Genomic DNA, 17,328 nt, shown 5'->3' with positions numbered 1-17,328 from the left:
TTCTGTTGTATAATGAGATCTCTTGGCTTCCAGCATCTCTGCTGGCCTTTGACTCTCCTGAGCCTGAGTGTGCCTGTGAATAAGAAAGAGAAGGGAAGAGAGTCTGAGTCTCCTCGGGGTGGCTGCTTCCTTCCTCCAGGCAAGACCCAGACTGCAGTGTGAGCTCAGTGTGAGGGGCCCTCTAGATATCATGTTATGTTGGGCTAATGGCAGCAGTAGGAGATGTGTCATAGATTACATTTCCCTCTCTGTTCCCCCACCCCCGCCTCCTGATTTTGCCGTGTTCTTTGGGATAGAGTCAGCACTCTGCCTGTTTCTTCACTGACCCCTCAGGAGAGGAGATGGCGTCTAGCAGGTTCTGCCATTTGCCCACTTCTATTTGGGCACCTATTGACCCTGGAACCCCTGGGAGAACCAGGAATGTTGGAGATGCTGTAGCTTTGGGTGGGGTATAGCTGTGATGATAGGAGAGACATCCTACGGTGTCTTCCCTGATGCCTCCCCAGCTGCTTTTCAAGGATGCCCTAGCAAAGCCCTACCCTCCTGTTGCTCCAGGAAACAGGCCGGACTCTCGCTGTACCTAAGCAGAACCGGTAGAGGGGAAGGAAAGTGGGAGCAGGGGACGGGAGGGCATTCTGCAGGTTTGCTGGGGGGAAGGGGGACAGTGGGAGGGGGTACGCCAGTCTCGATCCTGCCAACATCTCCCAATCTGCGGAGAGCGGGGTTGAGCTCCTCGGGATTAGATCAGTCTCAGACCCGCGTGTCCAAGGAGGGAGGGGTCAAAGAGGTGCAACAGCATCTTCGCTGCTGCTCTCCCCGGCACCAGGACCATCCTCAGAACCACGCGGTTCTGCCACCGCGCTGCCCATCCCCCCGCCGCTCCTGGGCTCTGGTCACCGTCGGCCCTGCCGGTTCCGGACCGCGCCCTTGGCCCCGGCCTCGGCCGGCACCCCTACCTCTCTGCCCAGAGGCAGCCGCGGCGCTTGGGTCGAAGCCCGGCGCTGCCTGGCCGCGTGTGACAGCCTGGGAAGAGGCGGGAGGGAGGGGGTGGCAGGGGGAGAGGGGGACGGGAAGGGAGGGATCAGAAGGCGGCGCTGAGCAGGAGCACAGCACGCCGGACTCCACTCGAAGCTTAGCGGGAGCCACTGGAGCCTCTCGCCCCGAGGGAGATGGGTTGAGATGCCGCTGCCCCGGGGAATGCTCGGAGCTGTGCGGCCGCAGGGACCGAGATGCAGCTGCCAGCGATCTGCCGCTGGCGATGGGAGGAGGCTTCCACCGAGGCTTGGCTGCGGCGGAGTCTGAGCTGCTGGGACAGCGCTCTTCACCCCAGGGAGCATCCCGGTCCCCGGGGCCAGGACACCCACCTCTGCCCTTCCTACTTTCTCCGGAGACCCGGGAGAATCGTTCCACTGGCTGGCTGATCTCTAGAGTCGTTCTTCGAGACCCGCGCGGGGGGACTTGCGAGAATTTAGGAGCGATATGACTCTCAGCCTCCCACCTCACCCAGGGAAGCAGGCTTGCTGAAGCCGGAACCAGGAGGGGACCATGGGAGGGACACAAGTCAAATGGTGAGCTGAAGCCACTTTGGCTCTTGAGGTGCCGGTATGAAGGGGAAGCAGGGCCAGGACCGGGGGACGTGGTTGGCTGGGGACAAGAGATGATTGGGTGTGCTATTCGGTGAGAACAGGCTGCTGGTCTGAGATTAGCATTACAAAATAGAGTGATTTTAGGAATTTGGAGCCGACTCCAGGGGCGATGGGACTCTTCCTTTTTGTCTATTATCCATTTTTTTTTTTAAATGATGTGTCTAATTTGGCAGTATCTTTGTTGGGGTTTGCTGATATGATAAATTAATATCGATGAAATATGAGATTAAAAATGTATGGGTAGGACCTATTTGTAAACAGCAGTTCTCTGACCTCAGAGAGGATTATGATAAGTAGGGATTATTTGTTTGTCAAGTATGACTTTTAAGCTAGTTGGGGAGGAGCCCAAGTCTTACAATTAATTAGCATGAAGACACTTTTCTCTGACCTGAGGCCGAGAATTTGAAACGCCTTCCTCTTCTAGGAGGGTCTTACTGTTCTGACACATAACCCAGGATTTTACTCCCTCCGGGTTTTTTATCTTAGCCATCTAGTTTCCTGGTCTTACCTCCTGGCAGCCTCTTTCAAGAAAAAGAAATGTTGTTTTCCTTTGCCTGCTCTGCCACACCCCCGGTGGGGTTGGATATCCAGACGTCCGCCTCCTTCTGCCCTTATATGGGAGGCAACTTACTTGGAGGGAAGAGATGGAACTGAGCATGCGTCTGTGCTTTTAGGAAAGCCTTTTCCCAGCATCGCAGATCCCCATTACACCCTCCCTGTGCTCTGTCTGGCACATCCCTCCTGTGGTCCAGCCAGATGCTGGCAGTGGGACTTGTTATCCATAGCACCTTGTCAGCTGAGGAAGAGGGGTGGCTGACAAAGGCTTTGTGTACCCGGATTCCCAATTTTGTAAGAGGTAAATGCTGGGGACGGAGCATTCATAAATCTCTCCTTATCAGAGACACAGCCCCTTTACATGAGAGCCTTCCCGGCTGTGAACTCACATTGGCCTGAAGGTCAGGTTGCCTGCATAGTAAAAAAAGCTGAGAGAGTTCCAGGAAACACTCAACGTTTCTAAGTAGTACTTGCTACCCCTCACTTCTCTTGATCTATACACCTCCAGATGTAGAAAAGCAGCTTGGAAGAAAGACGAAGATGTAGTACTAATTGAGACCGTTCCCACCAAAGTTCTTCAGCTGTGGACGCTGGGGAGACACTAGTCTGCAGTTTTTGAAATCTGCCTGCTTCCACTGTACTTGTTTCTAGTTTTCCTCTGGTTTGTGGGAAGAGGAAATGTTAACTCCTACTTGTGGTTGTAAGGATTAGCCTGGGAGACTTCAGGGGCACATTAAGGGGGTCAGTGAATCCTAGACACTTTCACTGTTGTCTGGGTGATAGATTTGGAAAGAATTCCTAGGAGGGGGCTGAGCCGCAGACTCCACAGGCCCTGAGATTGTGTTCGTGCTGATGTTCTCATAGTGCAGCGTCAAGAGAAAGGGCCCTCCAGACTCTCCCTAGTAGACAGAAGCATTACCCTCATGTTCCCATCTTGTCTTGTCCAAGGGAAGATTGAAAAATCTGCTTCCCTGAAAATCTGAACAGTTCCTCTCAAAGCTACATGAGAACACAGGGATTATTGAAAGGTGTCTTAATATAATTTGAAAATATGAAGCCATGGCAAATAATAATAATAAAAATAATAAATCTTCAGGAAGAGCTAATCAAGTGAACTTTGATCCAGCTGCAACTAGCATGTTTTCTCCGATTGCCCCATCCCTATTCTCACTGTTTTGAAGACTTATTTTTATTTTATGTGTACGAGTGTTTCGTCTGCATTGTATGTCTGTACACCACATGCATGCCTGGTGCCTGTGGAGGTCAGAAGGGGGTGTCAGATCCCATGGAACTGGAGTTGCAGATGGTTGTGAGCCACTGAGTTGGTGCTAGACTGCACCTGGGTCCTCTGTAAAAGCAGTAAGTGATCTTTCTTACCCAGTAAGCCACCTTTCCAGCCCCCACTCTTCTTACCGTCTGCTGGCTCACCTGGGGATAAATTTCTGCCCCTCTGCCCAGCCGGGCACGGCAATCACACCAGCAGTTTCTACCCCGAAACTGTCTCCTGCCCAGACTCCCCTTTGGGGATTAACTTAGAGCTGCTCCCTGGTTGCCTGGGAAGATTCAGATAATTGGAAATGTGATTTTGATCCAGCTTTGATCAAAGCTAATGACACACAACCATGACCCTCTGAACATGGGCCTAGGAATCGGTAGTGGTGGATACCACAAAACAAACAAAAACAACAACAAAAAAACCCACAGGTTTTTAAAAAATAACTTACTGAGCCAGGTGGTGGCGCACACCTTTAATACCAGCACTCAGGAGGCAGAGGCAGGCTGATCTCTGTGAGTTCAAGGCCAGCCTGGTCTACAGAGCGAGATCCAGGACAGGCACCAAAACTACACAGAGAAACCCTGTCTCGAAAAAGCCATAAATAAATAAATAATATATTGCCTATTCTGGTAAATCTCATTTCAATCAATTATGCTTAAAGGGAAGTCTTTTTTTTTTTTTTTTTAAGATTTATTTATTTATTATGTATACAATGTTCTGCCTGCAGGCCAGAAGGGGGCACCAGATCTCATTATGGATAGTTGTGAGCCACCATATGGTTGCTGGGGGTTGAACTCAGGACCTCTGGAAGAACAGCCAGTGCTCTTAACCACTGAGCCATCTCTCCAGCCCCTTAAAGGCAGTCTGATTGTAGAAGAGACTCCCTGGGGTGCCGGAGAGATGGCTCAAAAGTAAAGAGTGCTTCCTGCTCTTCAGAGGCGCCAAGTTCAGTTCCCAGCATCTAGAATGCTCACAACTGCCTGTAACTCCAGGTCCAGAGAACTCAGCATCCTCTCCTGGTTTCTGTGGGTGTCTGCATTCACCTGTACACTGCCCCCAACCACCAAGGCCATATGCACATACACATAATTAAAATGTAAAATAAAGTCTTTAAGTAACATGAAAATACTCCCTAGGACTAGGTTTTTACCGTTTATTCATTCCACATTTATTTCATTTGTTCAACAAACATTTGTTCTAATTGTGAGCTAATGTGAATTAGGCATGGTATGAATAAGATAGCTCTGGGGTGAATTGTGAAAGTTGACTTCTCTATAACTGTTCATAATTGTTTCTCTTCTCTTTTGTTTGATCACAGTCTGACTTCACCCAGTCCAATCCACAGTGCAAAGAGTGAATCCATTATAACCCAGTCAGAAGAAAAGGCTGATTTTGTGATTATTCCCTCTGAAGGAATAGAGAACAGAACAGGTACCACCTGCCCACCTGCCTGGGTTGCTTCAAGGGAAGGGTTTTAGCCTGAAGATTTCAGAGGGTTTGATTATCTACTTTAAGCTTCTGGACTGTGCCTGTCTTCACCGTCTCTGCATGCAGGGTCAGGGTCGGCTTGAGAGGGCTCTAATGCCTTTGAGTCAATCAATGTAGTTATCCCCGTACATAATGCCCTTTCTGGTACTGAGCTGTCAAAAAAGCTCACAGCAGCCTCACTTAGCTGACTGCCTATAAATTAGGAAATGACCTTGGGGCAGTCAGAAGCCTTATTCGGGTAAATAGTTTTTATAATTCCCATTTTGTGAAGATAATTTTGGTTCTTCACTAACTTAGGTTGGAGCCAGGAAGACATAGTTTGAACCAAAATGCCCGTGAGAACATGCAACAGAGAACAGGTCTTGGTATGAGGGCTACAGAAAGGACCACAGAATTCTCTTTGTTTAAACTTTTGAGTCTGTCTCGTTTATCTTCTTTTTTTTTTTTCCTCCCCCTACTTAATCATGAAAAGAAACATGGGTAAGACAAAGTACAAGTGTTAGGTTGAAGTCCACCCATCCATAAGGGTCGCAAAGAAACTGAACCCCACCAAAGAAAATCTGAAAGGGATCCTTCTTTCCTCTGCTTCCTGTCAAGCATTTGCACCAGTCGGTCAGAGCCTGGGTGTGGTGGTGCACATCTGTAACCTCAGCACCCAGGAGAGTGGTGGTGCATATCTGTAACCTCGGCACCCAAGAGAGTGGTGGTGCACATCTGTAACCTCAGCACCCAGGAGAGTGGTGGTGCACATCTGTAACCTCAGCACCCAGGAGAGTGGTGGTGCACATCTGTAACCTCAGCACCCAGGAGATGGTTGATCACAAATTCAGGGCCAACTAGATTACCTATTGAATTCCAGGCCAGCCTGGGCTACACAGTGAGACCTGTCTCAAAACCCAAAACACAAAAGAGTCACCTGTGGAGCCAGAATCTCTTCAGGCTGTGGAGAGAGAAGAGGAGTATTTACTGAGCACTTTTGCTATCAGATACTACTGGGTCCTTCATGTTTTACCTCTTTTAATCTTTACCACAACTCCCATGATTTACTAGGCGCTTCTTAGAAGTAAAGAAGCTTGCTCAGAGAGTCCACAGCCATCTGTATTCCGTAGTGCACATGACATGATGATGCATGTAATTACTATAAAGCAGACAAGGACACCAGAGCAAAGAGGTCTTAAAGACAAGGAAATAAACCAGGGAGTAATATTAAAGTTTTGTGAGTTCACTTTACTAATTTTATTTCAGGATGACTCACAGGATGTTGTGTGAAAAGGGTTCGGTTATGGCTCAAAGGGGTGAAAGGAATGGGTTTGTCTTCGTTAGGGTTTCTATGGCTGCGGTAAAAACAAAACACCACCTACCAAAAGCGACCTGGGGAGGAAAGGGTTGATTTGGCTTAGAGGTTGCCGTCCACTATGAGGAGAAGCCAAGGCGGGACCTCAGGGTGGGAACCAGGAGGCAGGAACTGAAGCAGATACCGTGGAGGCACGTCGCCTGCTTACTGGCTTGCTCAGTTTGATCCTTATACATCCCAGGACCAGCTGCCCAGGCAAGGCCCCACCCACAGTGGCCTGGGCCCTCTGACACCAATCATTAATTAGAAAACGCCCAACAGATTTGCCTGCAGGCAGTCTGATAGAGGTGTTTTCTCATTTGTGGTTCCTCTTCCCAGGTCCATCTAGGTTTGTGTCAAGTTAGCAAACACTGGCCAGCGCAGGGTTGGTTGACCCAGTCTCCTGTCCAAAGTTCCAGAGTCACCGAAAAGGGATTTTACTTTCATCTGTGGCTGACAGTTCCTTTACTTATAAATCAGACTCTGGGAATGTCAGTTCCAAGGAGTTGGGAGTACGATCTTTGTGTGCCATAACAAGTGTGCAGGGGCAGGTGCCCTGCTGCTCCCCAGGGTAAGGCTTAGGAGGGTGGACTCTCCGAACAGAGCTTGTGCTTTCCCGAGCCTGGTACCCCAGTTAACAGCCAGTTCTTTGTGTCTCACAACCCCACCTAGTGGACAGTCCTGTTTGTCTGTGCAGACAGGTTCAGAAGGCAGGTGACCTGAACCTGTGAAGTACTCTGAGCCCCGTCTGCCGGAAATCGCTTCTCTTCAACATGGACTGTTCTCCCACCTTTCATTTCGCAGACGAGACAGGCTCTCCATTATCCCGAGACTGGAGGCCTGGGAGCCCGGGAACGTACCTGGAAGCCACGTGGGAAGAGCAGTTACTGGAGCAACAAGAGCATTTAGAAAAAGAAATGGAGGAAGCGAAGAAAATGATTTCAGGACTGCAGGTAACTCCTTCCTTGAAGTTTGTTCTTGGTGCCCTAGCTAATTATTCCTTTCAAGTCGGTAGTATCAATCGGCAAAGAAAAAAAACACAAACAACACCTGATTTTAATTGTGTGTGAGTAGTACACAGAGAGCGAAAAATTCCTTATTTGTGAATGTTTTAAGTGGACTTTGGAACTCTTGTTTACAGTCCAGCTGTTAGGATTTGTGCAAGCTCGGGAGCTCTGACTGACCCCTGTTTTGTAGGTAGGTGTCTTCTCTACTCTTACAGACCTGCAACTGCAGCTTACAGCAAAGCCTGCCTCTCAGGAATTCAGCAGCAGAAATTTCAAGAGGCACGAATACCAGCAGGTTTCCATTTGAGTCTAGCGGAGGGACTTGGCTCCCTCCTAACACATCAGCAACTGCTGCCCAGGCAAGCGGTCTGCTAGCAGAGGTTTTCCTTGAACAACGAAGTCCTTCAGTTGTTCCTATACCTGCGCTATCACCTGGGGGAATCTCCCCCAGAGACTGACGACCCACTTGACATAGAGCCCACCCCGTGACCCCCTCGATCCTCTGTTTGGAGGAGCCCTCGTAGTGTGCTGATGACCCTGAAACTGCCTAGGAATATTCCATTCTGTTGGTGCTGGGAACCGCACCAGTTTTGAATTGTGAAATATTTATGGACACATAAACAAAGCCCACATTATGTGTGAGGCTCTGGCAGGCGGTGGAGGGCGTGCTCCCAGCCAGCCCGCAACAGGGTGGGGACACAAAAGGTTCCTAAAGAAGAAAGGAGATTGGTGCTTTGGTAAAACAATTTGCATAATGTGTGCCCTAGGAACCTACACCGATTCGAGGGATGTTTACATCCTCCTAAACGTTCCCCAAGAAATTGGTGGTGTCTGCTTCTTGGTCTGTATTAAAATAATTTTTTAAAAAACCTGTTGAATTCCTTTCTGCCACTCAGTAAGGAATATCTTAATGGTTTGTTGTTGTTGTTTTAATAGGAAGTGTTCTATGCATTTGGGGGGTTTTACCTAACCAGGTTACCCCCCCACCCTACCCCAGGGACAATTTGTGTTATGTGAACAAAGCATGGGTAGCTATCAGTTTGACTCTGTTTGATTTGCATTCCTTAGTTTGGGAGAAATTCAATGACCAATGAAACAGAAAAATAAAAAAGAAAGAAAGCTGACAGGCAGAAAAACAACATCCTAATATTTCCTTTGAACAGAGAGAGGTGTTTTAATTCGCTGTCACGTGATGACAATTAGGATTCTGTCTCACTGAAGAGCACAAAAGGGCTCCCAGCATCCACTGGACTTCTTAACTCTTTCAGTGATGAACAAGTTGTATGCCAAGTTACATCCAGGATTTGTGACTTATTAGTATGCCATAATTAGAGACCATTGAACAATCTGCCCCTGGGGTTACTATTTCCGAGATGTCCCCAGTGTCTGAGGTCCCCGATGTCTGATGTCCCCGCTTCTGCAGTTCCCTGCAGCCCTGGGGCTGTGTGCCTGCCCACTCATCCCTCTCACCATGACTCCATGGGAAAACCAAGGTCATTTGATTTTCTCATACATTATTATTAGTGTTTAGTAGAGGAACGGTTGGCTGGATTCTAAAACATCATCATCATGTATGATGAATTTGTGTTATATTTACTAAAAGATGTCTTATTTAAACTCATTCTGTCTTTCGAGTTGAAACAAAACTGTGACAAATAAGGACAGAATTTCCATCTTTAACTCACCTGATACATCTTTTAATACCTACCCGAGCAGGCAGATCTCTAAATTTGGGGGCCCTAAAGTATACTGGATGCTGCTTTAAGCATAGGATTCTAGGCTGGTGAGATGGCTGGGCAGGCAGAGGCACAGGCTGCCAAGTCTGAGGATCTGAGTTCGATCCCTGGGACCCACACAGTGGAAGGGGAGAGCTGACGCCTGAAAGCTGTCCTCTGACCTCCCCACGTGTCCCATGACTCACCCACACCCACACACATACACACAAATATGCACCCCAGAAAGACAGCTCGGCTGTTCAGAGCATGTTCTCAGAGCATGTTCTGCTTTTACAGAAGGCTTGAGTCCATGTTCCAGCACCCCAGTGAGACAAGAACTGTAACTCCATATCTAGGCTATCCAACACCCTCTTTTGGTCTCCATGGACACTGAACTCATGTGCACAAACCCACACAGAGACATTAAAAATAAAAATAAATTTTGTCAGAGCGAGGTGTTGCATGGAGGCAGAGGCAGAGGTAGATAGATCTCTCTGAGTTTGAGGCCCGCCTGGGCTTCATAGTGAGTTCCAGACCAGCCAGGGCTGCATAGTAAGATCCTATCTCAATCAATCAATCAATCAAAAATAAATTTCAAAATAAATAAAATGTAAAAGGGAAGGAATGAGATTACAAACTATGAATACCATGTTAGGAATGGGTTCTGGGGAGAGGCAGTGTCCTAGGGCCCCAAAGCCTAAGCTTCCAGAGCTTCAGGGTGTATCTGCCTCCTTTGTCCTCACTAATACACTAATGAAAAACAGCCTGGAGTTGAAGTGAAGGAGGCCATCTTTGTAAAGATTTTTCTTTCTTCTATTCATGTTGCCTTAGGGAGTGAAAATGCAGAATTACTAAAACAAAAAACAAAGAACAAATAGTCCCAAGGCCATGTTTTTCAATGGATTTCAAACAGTTTATTGTAATGCACATCTCTGAGCCAGGATGATTCCACACTGATTTTAGATCTCACACTGATTTCAGCTGGCAGAGCTGTGTTTGAACAACTCTAGTTTGAAATGTGTTTGGACACTTCTGAAGGGAAGGTTTGTTAATAATTCTCAGAGCAGAGGGTCTGTGTGTATCCAGAAATATGAAAATGATCCAAGGGACTTGGAGTGTAGCTCAGTTGGTACAGTGCCTTTGTAGTTTGCATGGGGTTCTAGGTCTGATCTTTACGCGTTGTAAACTAGGCATGGTGGTACATGTTTGAAATCCCAGCAAGTGAGAGGTAGAGACAGGAGGATCAGAAGTTCAAAGCCATCCTCTGCTGTTTAAAGCCAGCCTGGGATACATGAGACTGTTTAAAATTGGGGGAAGGGACCTATAACAAGGACCTCTAGAAGGAACTGTGCACAGTCAGGACCATGGGAAATAACCAGAGGTTATCATCTGGCTTCCTTCAGGAACCGGTTATCTGGTGATTTCCATTTGTGGTGAATTTACCAAACCTTGCTCTAGACTGAATCAGGTGTCAGGGGGTTCAATTTCTTCCTCCCTTTGTGGTTTATCCAGGCCTTACTACTCAATGGATCCTTACCTGAAGATGAACAGGAAAGACCCTTGGCCCTCTGTGAACCAGGAGTCAATCCCGAGGAACAGCTGGTGAGCTCCATGTTTGTGGCTCCATACTAGGCCTGGCTTGTTTCCATACTTGACCTCACCTGTTTGAAATACTCTCTCCTGACTCATGGAGTTTGTCTACGATTTGGTTACTCCTTCCTGGTTTCTTCATTGATTTAATCAACAGATGTCCAGCAAATGTTGACTCTTTGAGTCAGACACTGGTCCAAGGTGCTAGAGATATGATATTGACCAAAGATACTTAAGACCCTACTCCCCTGCGGTTTACCGTCGGCCCCTGAAGCCTTTCTTTTCTCTATGTTATGATGCCCATGCGTCTCAGTACCTTGGACCAGTCTTACAGTCACTGGGCAGTGTTATCTGCCTTCCGGGTCTTCACTCACTCCCCATGTGCTTCTCGCAGACGGATTTCCAACTCAGATGTCTCTGCAGAGTTGTAGAGTTGTGCGTGCACACACAGCTGCTTGCTTATAGTCTCCATTAGTGGATGCTAGATGCACCTCAGTTTCAGTGGGTCCTCAACGAAGTATATCTATCCTCTACGTAACCACAGAGTCTGTTTGTCCTTCTGTATGTGTGCCCCAAACGGAAACCTGGATAGCATCCTCGAATTCCTTCTGATCTTCCCCTTATGGCCAGTGTCTCCATTTTCACAACCACTACTTAGTGTGGGCCTTTAGCCAACATCCTGGCAACTTCCCAACAGGCTTTGCTGAATCTAGCGTCTTCTAACCTCTTCTAGTTCATTTTCAATACAATTACAAGAATAATTTAAGGATAATTTTATTTTGTCTTCCTTTGTATAAAATTTTTCACTGATGGGGCTGGAGAGAGAGAGCTCAGTGGTTAAGAGTACTTAACCTGAGTTTAGCTCCCAGCACCCATGTCAAGTGGATCCCTGAAATTCTAGAGGATTTTTTTACCTCTAGCCTCCCAGGCTACTGTACTCATATGCACATATGCCTAGGCAGACACACACAGCTGCACATTATTAAAAAGAATAAAAATAAATACTTTTTAAAAACAAAAAAAAATTATATTAATCCCCCGTTGGCCTCATTGGTCCTTCATGGTCTGGCTCCCATTTTCCTTTTCAACTCCCTCTCTTCTTTCCTGACTCCATCTCCTTCTCCCAGTACACACACACTTACCCTAGACTTCATCCATATTGTTTTATGTCACGTGTTTTGGCGTATGCTTATATCAGAGAGCATGTGTTCACAGTACGGAAGTGGTTTCTAGTAGGTGCTCAATGAGTATTTGTTGAATGAATGAATGAATGGTCTATGAATTTAACAGTGCAAGTGCATGGCCATCTTTGTCTTACATTCAGATTATAATCCGGAGCCGTCTGGATCAGAGTATGGAGGAGAATCAAGACCTCAAGGTAGGACAGGACATATACATTTTCCCCCTTTGAAAAGAATTGTGGGACTATCACGTGCCAGCTTTGGGACAATTCTGGGAAGGGAAAGTGATGCGGTGCCAGGAAGCTCGTTGAATCTTACCTGGGTTAGGTCTTTCCTTGGAAGAGAAAGACACATCTAAACTGTGTCACAATGGAGACACCTTTCTGATCTTAATGCTATATAGTAGTTTTCTGTGTTATTTTGGGGGTACCTTTCTGTAGTTTGAAATATTTCTGTATTTCTTTTTCTCTTTTGGTGTTTTGAGACAGGATTTCTCTGTGTAGCGTGTAGTTTTGGAGCCTGTCCTGGAACTCACTCTGTAGACCAGGCTGGGCTCGAACTCACCTGCCTCTGCCTGCCTCTGCCTCCTGAGTGCTGGGATTAAAGGTGTGCGCCACCATGCCTGGCTCTCTCTATTTTTTTTTTTTTTTGATTTAAGAGAAAAAGATGAGTCTGGTGTGGGCATGGTGGTACATAAATTAGAGTCTAGCCTGATCTACATGCTGAGTTCCAGGCCAACCAGAACTACATAGTCGGAACCTACCTCAAGAGAGGGGGAGGGTGTGTAATATTAGTGTGGCTCTTTTTTTTTATGAATATTTTCCAGAGTTCTTTTAGGTCAGTACTGTTGTTGTTGTTATTGTTGTTGTTTTTGGGGAGTTGTCTGCTTGTTTTAATTTTGAGTCAGTGTTGGGGCTATAGATCAGTGGTGGAGTGCTTGCCTAGTACATGCAAGGCATTGTTTCAACTCTGATACCACAATAAAATAAAACACAAGAAAACTGAGTCCTAGGTATGTAACTAGGGCATATAGGTCAGTGGTAGAGAATTATGACTGAGCATATCTCACCAGAAATATGCTTGTGTGCATGCATGCACACACACAGACCTGCATTTTTGATAACTTTTGAGCCCATCTGTTGGAGGCAGGTTAAAACCCAATTTTAGATATGCTAATTATGAATCATTTCTGTGACATAATAGCTAGAGATGGGCCCAGGTCATGTAACAGGCATTGCTTTCCTCAAATCTCTCTTTTTAGTTGCAGTCATACATATGGAAATTTCATTACTCAATTTTCTATTATAAAACCAAATTCATTTTTGTTTGGACCACAAAGAACAATAGCCCCAGTCCACAAAGAACAAGAGCTCTTTGGAGAATCAGAAGCATGCCAACCCTTTGTTGAAGTTAAATGAAATCGAAATAACTATTCAACAACAGCAGACATAGGCATATCACGTATTTAGTGGACATTTAGATGATGTGGTCACGTTTTCCTGTTGGTGGAAAGCCTTTGGGGCTGGATGGAGTGTCTTCTTTCTCAGCACGACTCTTCTCTACCTGGGCCGCTCAGCAGTGGGTGCCACAGAGGACAGAGGGGTCTTAGTCTTGTTTCCAAGGGTCAGTCTTTACTGCTTTCAGGACTCCATCTGCTTTGTACCTCAGCTGATGGGTTAATCTTCATGGAATGGCCAACTGGGTTTTGTCTTCTTGCTGACAGAATGAGGTAATGCTTATGAAGCAACTCAGATGCCACCATCTGATCTCACTGTATTTGGTTTATAGAAAGAGCTACTGAAATGCAAACAGGATGCCAGAAACTTGCAGGGGATAAAGGTAAAAGGAAGACATTCAATTCTTTCTCTTTTTTATTTTATGTTCCGTAAGCCTCTGTGAGGTAGAGTGATCTATTAGTGAGTGTTGAGAGCCAGGTACTCGGCTCGGGGACTATTGGGATTTCCTAGGAGTCTTTAACAGACTTGGTGCCAGGAGTCTAGAAAGGGCTTTGTGGTGGGTAGAGACATGCTAAGGAAGACATCTTTGTTTTGCTGAGGCTTGTGTCTCGGAGTTGTGACTCATGGGGCTGCCGTGTGCCTCTCTGCCACCTTGATTTTCTCTGTGTGAAAGCACTCTCTCAGTTCAAAAGGATGCCCTTTTTAGGAAAAAACGAAAAAGGAGCAATGTTGGAATGGTTAATAACATTCAAACAGTTTAAAGACACAAAAGGATAGACCGTGAAAGTTCTCCCACCAGCTCTGCCCCACCCCACCCCACCCCACTGCCACCTCAACCAGTTTTGTCCCCTGGAGACAACTTATCAGTTATCCAATATGTCTATTTATTGTTTTCTCCCACCTTTCAACCCAAACGATTGTGCATGGCAAACACAGCTTGGCCCTGTGTTTCTTTCACTTAGCAGTGTGTTTGGGAGATTGTTCCACTTTAGGAAAGACCATTTTAGGTCTTCTTTATACTTGCGCAATGCTCTTCTTTTTAATTTTTATCATTTATGTGTATGGCTGTTTTGCCTGCATGTATGTTTGCACCATTTACATGCCTGGTAACCGAGGAGCCCAGAAGAGGGTGTTGGATCCCCTGGAACTGGAGTTACAGATGGTTGTGAGCCTCCATATAGTGCTGGGAATTGAACTCAGATCCTTTGGAAGAGCAACCAGTGTGCTTAACAACTAAGCCATCTCTTTAATAATCTTATGATATTTTAGACCAGCTACTTTGGGAGAGCTATTTTGCTTATATATACAATGCTTGAGCTAATAACCTTGAATATATGTTATTTACCCAAATGGGATTATAACATCTGAGTATTCATCTAAAGCCCCTGTTTTGCACAAACTTTCATTAACTAGCCAAGAATAACTCAGTAACATTTTCCAAAGCATATTCAGTAACCTCAGTGCTTTGAAGTATTTCAAAACAGAAATGTGCCTTTTGGTTAAATAAGTTTGAGAAATTCCTGATAGGCTTGAAGATCCATTGTGAATAATATCACATTGAAGGATCTCGGAAGGTAAATCATAAAGAGATTGGCTTGGGGATGGAGAGATTGCTCATAGGTTAAGAGAGTTCTCGCTCTTATAGAGGACCTGACCTCCATTGACAGACAGACACACAGACACGCACATGTGCATACTCTGCAAATAAAAATAAAAGCGTTGAAAACTGAAGATATAGCCCCCAAAACTTTTAGAATAGCTGACCACAGAAGCTCCTTTTTCCCTAACTCATTCTCTAACATCTATCCTGGGGAGTGCACTTTGGAAATGTGCTAGGCTACAAATGCCAGGGACAGCTTAGATGCCCTCTGCCATGCATTAACCTGTTCGCTGGATAATTAAAAAGGGGTTCCCTACTGGGCCTGGTACATACTTGTGATCTTACCATTTTCGGAGGTTGAGGTAAGAGAACCATGAATTCAAGGCCAGACTGTACTACCTAGAGCAGTGGTTCTCAACCTGTGGGTCGTAACCACTTTGGGGACAAATGACACTTTCACAGGAGTTGCCTAAGCCCATCAGAAATATCAGATGTTTACATCATGATTCATAACAGCAGCAAAATTAAGGTTATGATACAGCAATGAAAGCAGTTTTCTGGTTGGAGGTCACCATAACATGAGGAAGTATATTAAGGGGTCGCAGCCCTAGGAAGGTTGAGAACCACTGCTCTAGGAAATGGGGACTGGACAGAGAGGAGAAGGCGCTAAGTCAGGTGGAGTATTATATACCCAAGAAGTAGACGAGAAAACCAGGAGAGGAGGATCATACTGTTCAAGGTCGGTGTCCTTCAAGTAGGACTTGATGGATGTTTAATGTGGATCTAGGTCTGTCTGATCTCAAAAGCTACTCCCCCCCACCGCCCTTGCCTGACTAGGACACCATGATCCCAGGGATGAGCTGTAGGTGAGGGAAAACCAGGTTTCTCTCAGTAGGACAGTGGATGGGATTTCCCTGTAGATGATGGTGTCTTGGAAGAGGAGAGGAAAATCTCTACCCAGGTCCTTGTGGCAAGGTCCTTGTTATTCCTTTCATCCTCTAGTTTGACAGAACTGATGCTCAATGCAGTGAGGAGCTCAGTAAGAAGTGCTATCTGGCCGGGTGATGGATTAAGGCTGCAAAGTGGGTGTCCTTATTCCCCCAGGATGCCTTGCAACAGAGGTTGACTCAGCAGGACACATCTGTTCTTCAGCTCAAGCAAGAGCTTCTGAGGGCAAATATGGACAAGGATGAGCTGCACAACCAGACTGTGAGTTAAATGTGTGGCCAGTGACCTCAGAGAGCCCATTAGTCACCTAGGATGCTACGTGAAGCGCTGTTCAGTCTGCCCTCGTAGTCTCTTTATTTTGCTCCTGGGTGCCTACCTTCCATGTCTATAGTTATTTTTATTCCCGTAAGACTCATTTCTGGTCCTAGGTCACAGCACCTAAGCCTGCAGCACCCTGGATGGTCCCTGACTCAGCTTGGGGAACACTAAGGCCAAATTGTGTTTCCACGATCTGCTTAAAAGATGTGGCGAGCTGGTGTGTGTTTTTGTCCCAGCCCGCCCTCTCTGTGCCGTATACCGTAACTGTTGTTAATTCTTGTTACCAAGTGGCTGGTTTCCCTAAGGGTTGGCATATGACACCTTCATGCCACTGAATCCTTTCTTCCCTTTGCAGGTGGATCTGCAGAGGAAGCTAGACGAGAGGAACCGGCTCTTAGGAGAATATAAAGTAAGAAACACCCTCCCAGCAACCTTTTGTGAATAGCCCGTGTTAGCTGATGCTCAAAGAGCATTTCCAAATTCAGCTCTGTCTTTGCCCTCTGGTAGGAAATCTTCCCATTAGCTCTGAAGCATAGACAGCATAACTCTGGAAAGGAGCATAGCACAGGAACGTGGGGACAGTCGGTGGCAGGCTCACCTCTATCTCAGTAGAGAGAATGGCCCATAGCGGCCCGCCCTCCCTCGTACAGGCAGTTTGCTCCCTTCTTGCCTTTCTAAGAATCCTGGCACCATATAAAACTGTTAGAGTGTGGAAAGCCTTCCAGGTATAGAGTGAAGAAAGCCTGTGTGCCTGAGGCTCTTTTTTTCACAGGGTAGGTCTCACAGAGTGTGAACCACTTGATGGCCTTGTGTTTGCCACACCTCTGAAAGCTTATCTCCATTGCAGAAAGAGCTCGGGCAGAAGGACCGCCTCCTTCAGCAGCAGCAGGCCAAGTTGGAAGAAGCACTCCGCAAACTCTCGGATGCCAGTTACCAGCAGGTCAGGACGCAGCAGCCACTGGCTTGCCTGGCCCGTTGGCCTGAAGAAACACTTTCCTGATTTGCTCTGTTTTCCAGGTGGATCTGGAACGAGAGCTGGAGCACAAAGATGTCCTTCTGGCTCACTGCATGAAAAGAGAGGCGGACGAGGTGACCCAGAACTTGGGTTTTCCTTCTCGTGTTTGTTAGAATTCTGTCTAGTGAGGGCGTTGAGTGCAGGTTCCAGGGCCTGGGTATGTAGCTCAGTGGTGGGGCACTTGCCTAATGTGCTCAAG

The 17,328-nt window shown here is 46.6% G+C and overlaps 1 protein-coding gene across 7 annotated transcripts in view; it reads left to right on the top strand.

Moving 5' to 3' along the window:
* Positions 1-17,328, top strand: part of Dixdc1 (DIX domain containing 1) — a 91,843-nt gene that overhangs the window by 44,793 nt on the left and 29,722 nt on the right. For 6 of the 7 annotated variants that reach the window (XR_008222806.1, XM_052760136.1, XM_052760139.1 and 3 more), the window contains 9 exons: positions 4,796-4,908; positions 7,103-7,251; positions 10,533-10,622; positions 11,935-11,988; positions 13,580-13,630; positions 15,953-16,057; positions 16,470-16,523; positions 16,962-17,054; positions 17,132-17,203. Coding sequence is in view for 6 of the 7 variants with exons in the window: in XM_052760136.1 (XP_052616096.1) it covers positions 4,796-4,908; positions 7,103-7,251; positions 10,533-10,622; positions 11,935-11,988; positions 13,580-13,630; positions 15,953-16,057; positions 16,470-16,523; positions 16,962-17,054; positions 17,132-17,203 (781 nt within the window). In the remaining variant the exon portion in view is untranslated. Of the gene's footprint in view, positions 1-1,128; positions 1,569-4,795; positions 4,909-7,102; positions 7,252-10,532; positions 10,623-11,934; positions 11,989-13,579; positions 13,631-15,952; positions 16,058-16,469; positions 16,524-16,961; positions 17,055-17,131; positions 17,204-17,328 lie in introns of those variants that run through there. The other variant, XM_052760155.1, reaches the window with a different exon arrangement.

The sequence above is a fragment of the Peromyscus californicus genome, unplaced genomic scaffold (assembly GCF_007827085.1).
Source record: "Peromyscus californicus insignis strain IS unplaced genomic scaffold, ASM782708v3 Scaffold_11__1_contigs__length_118956290, whole genome shotgun sequence".
Taxonomy (NCBI): Eukaryota; Metazoa; Chordata; class Mammalia; order Rodentia; family Cricetidae; genus Peromyscus; species Peromyscus californicus.
The sequence above is the reverse complement of the archived record's forward strand: the minus strand, read 5'-3'. Positions and strand labels throughout refer to the sequence as shown.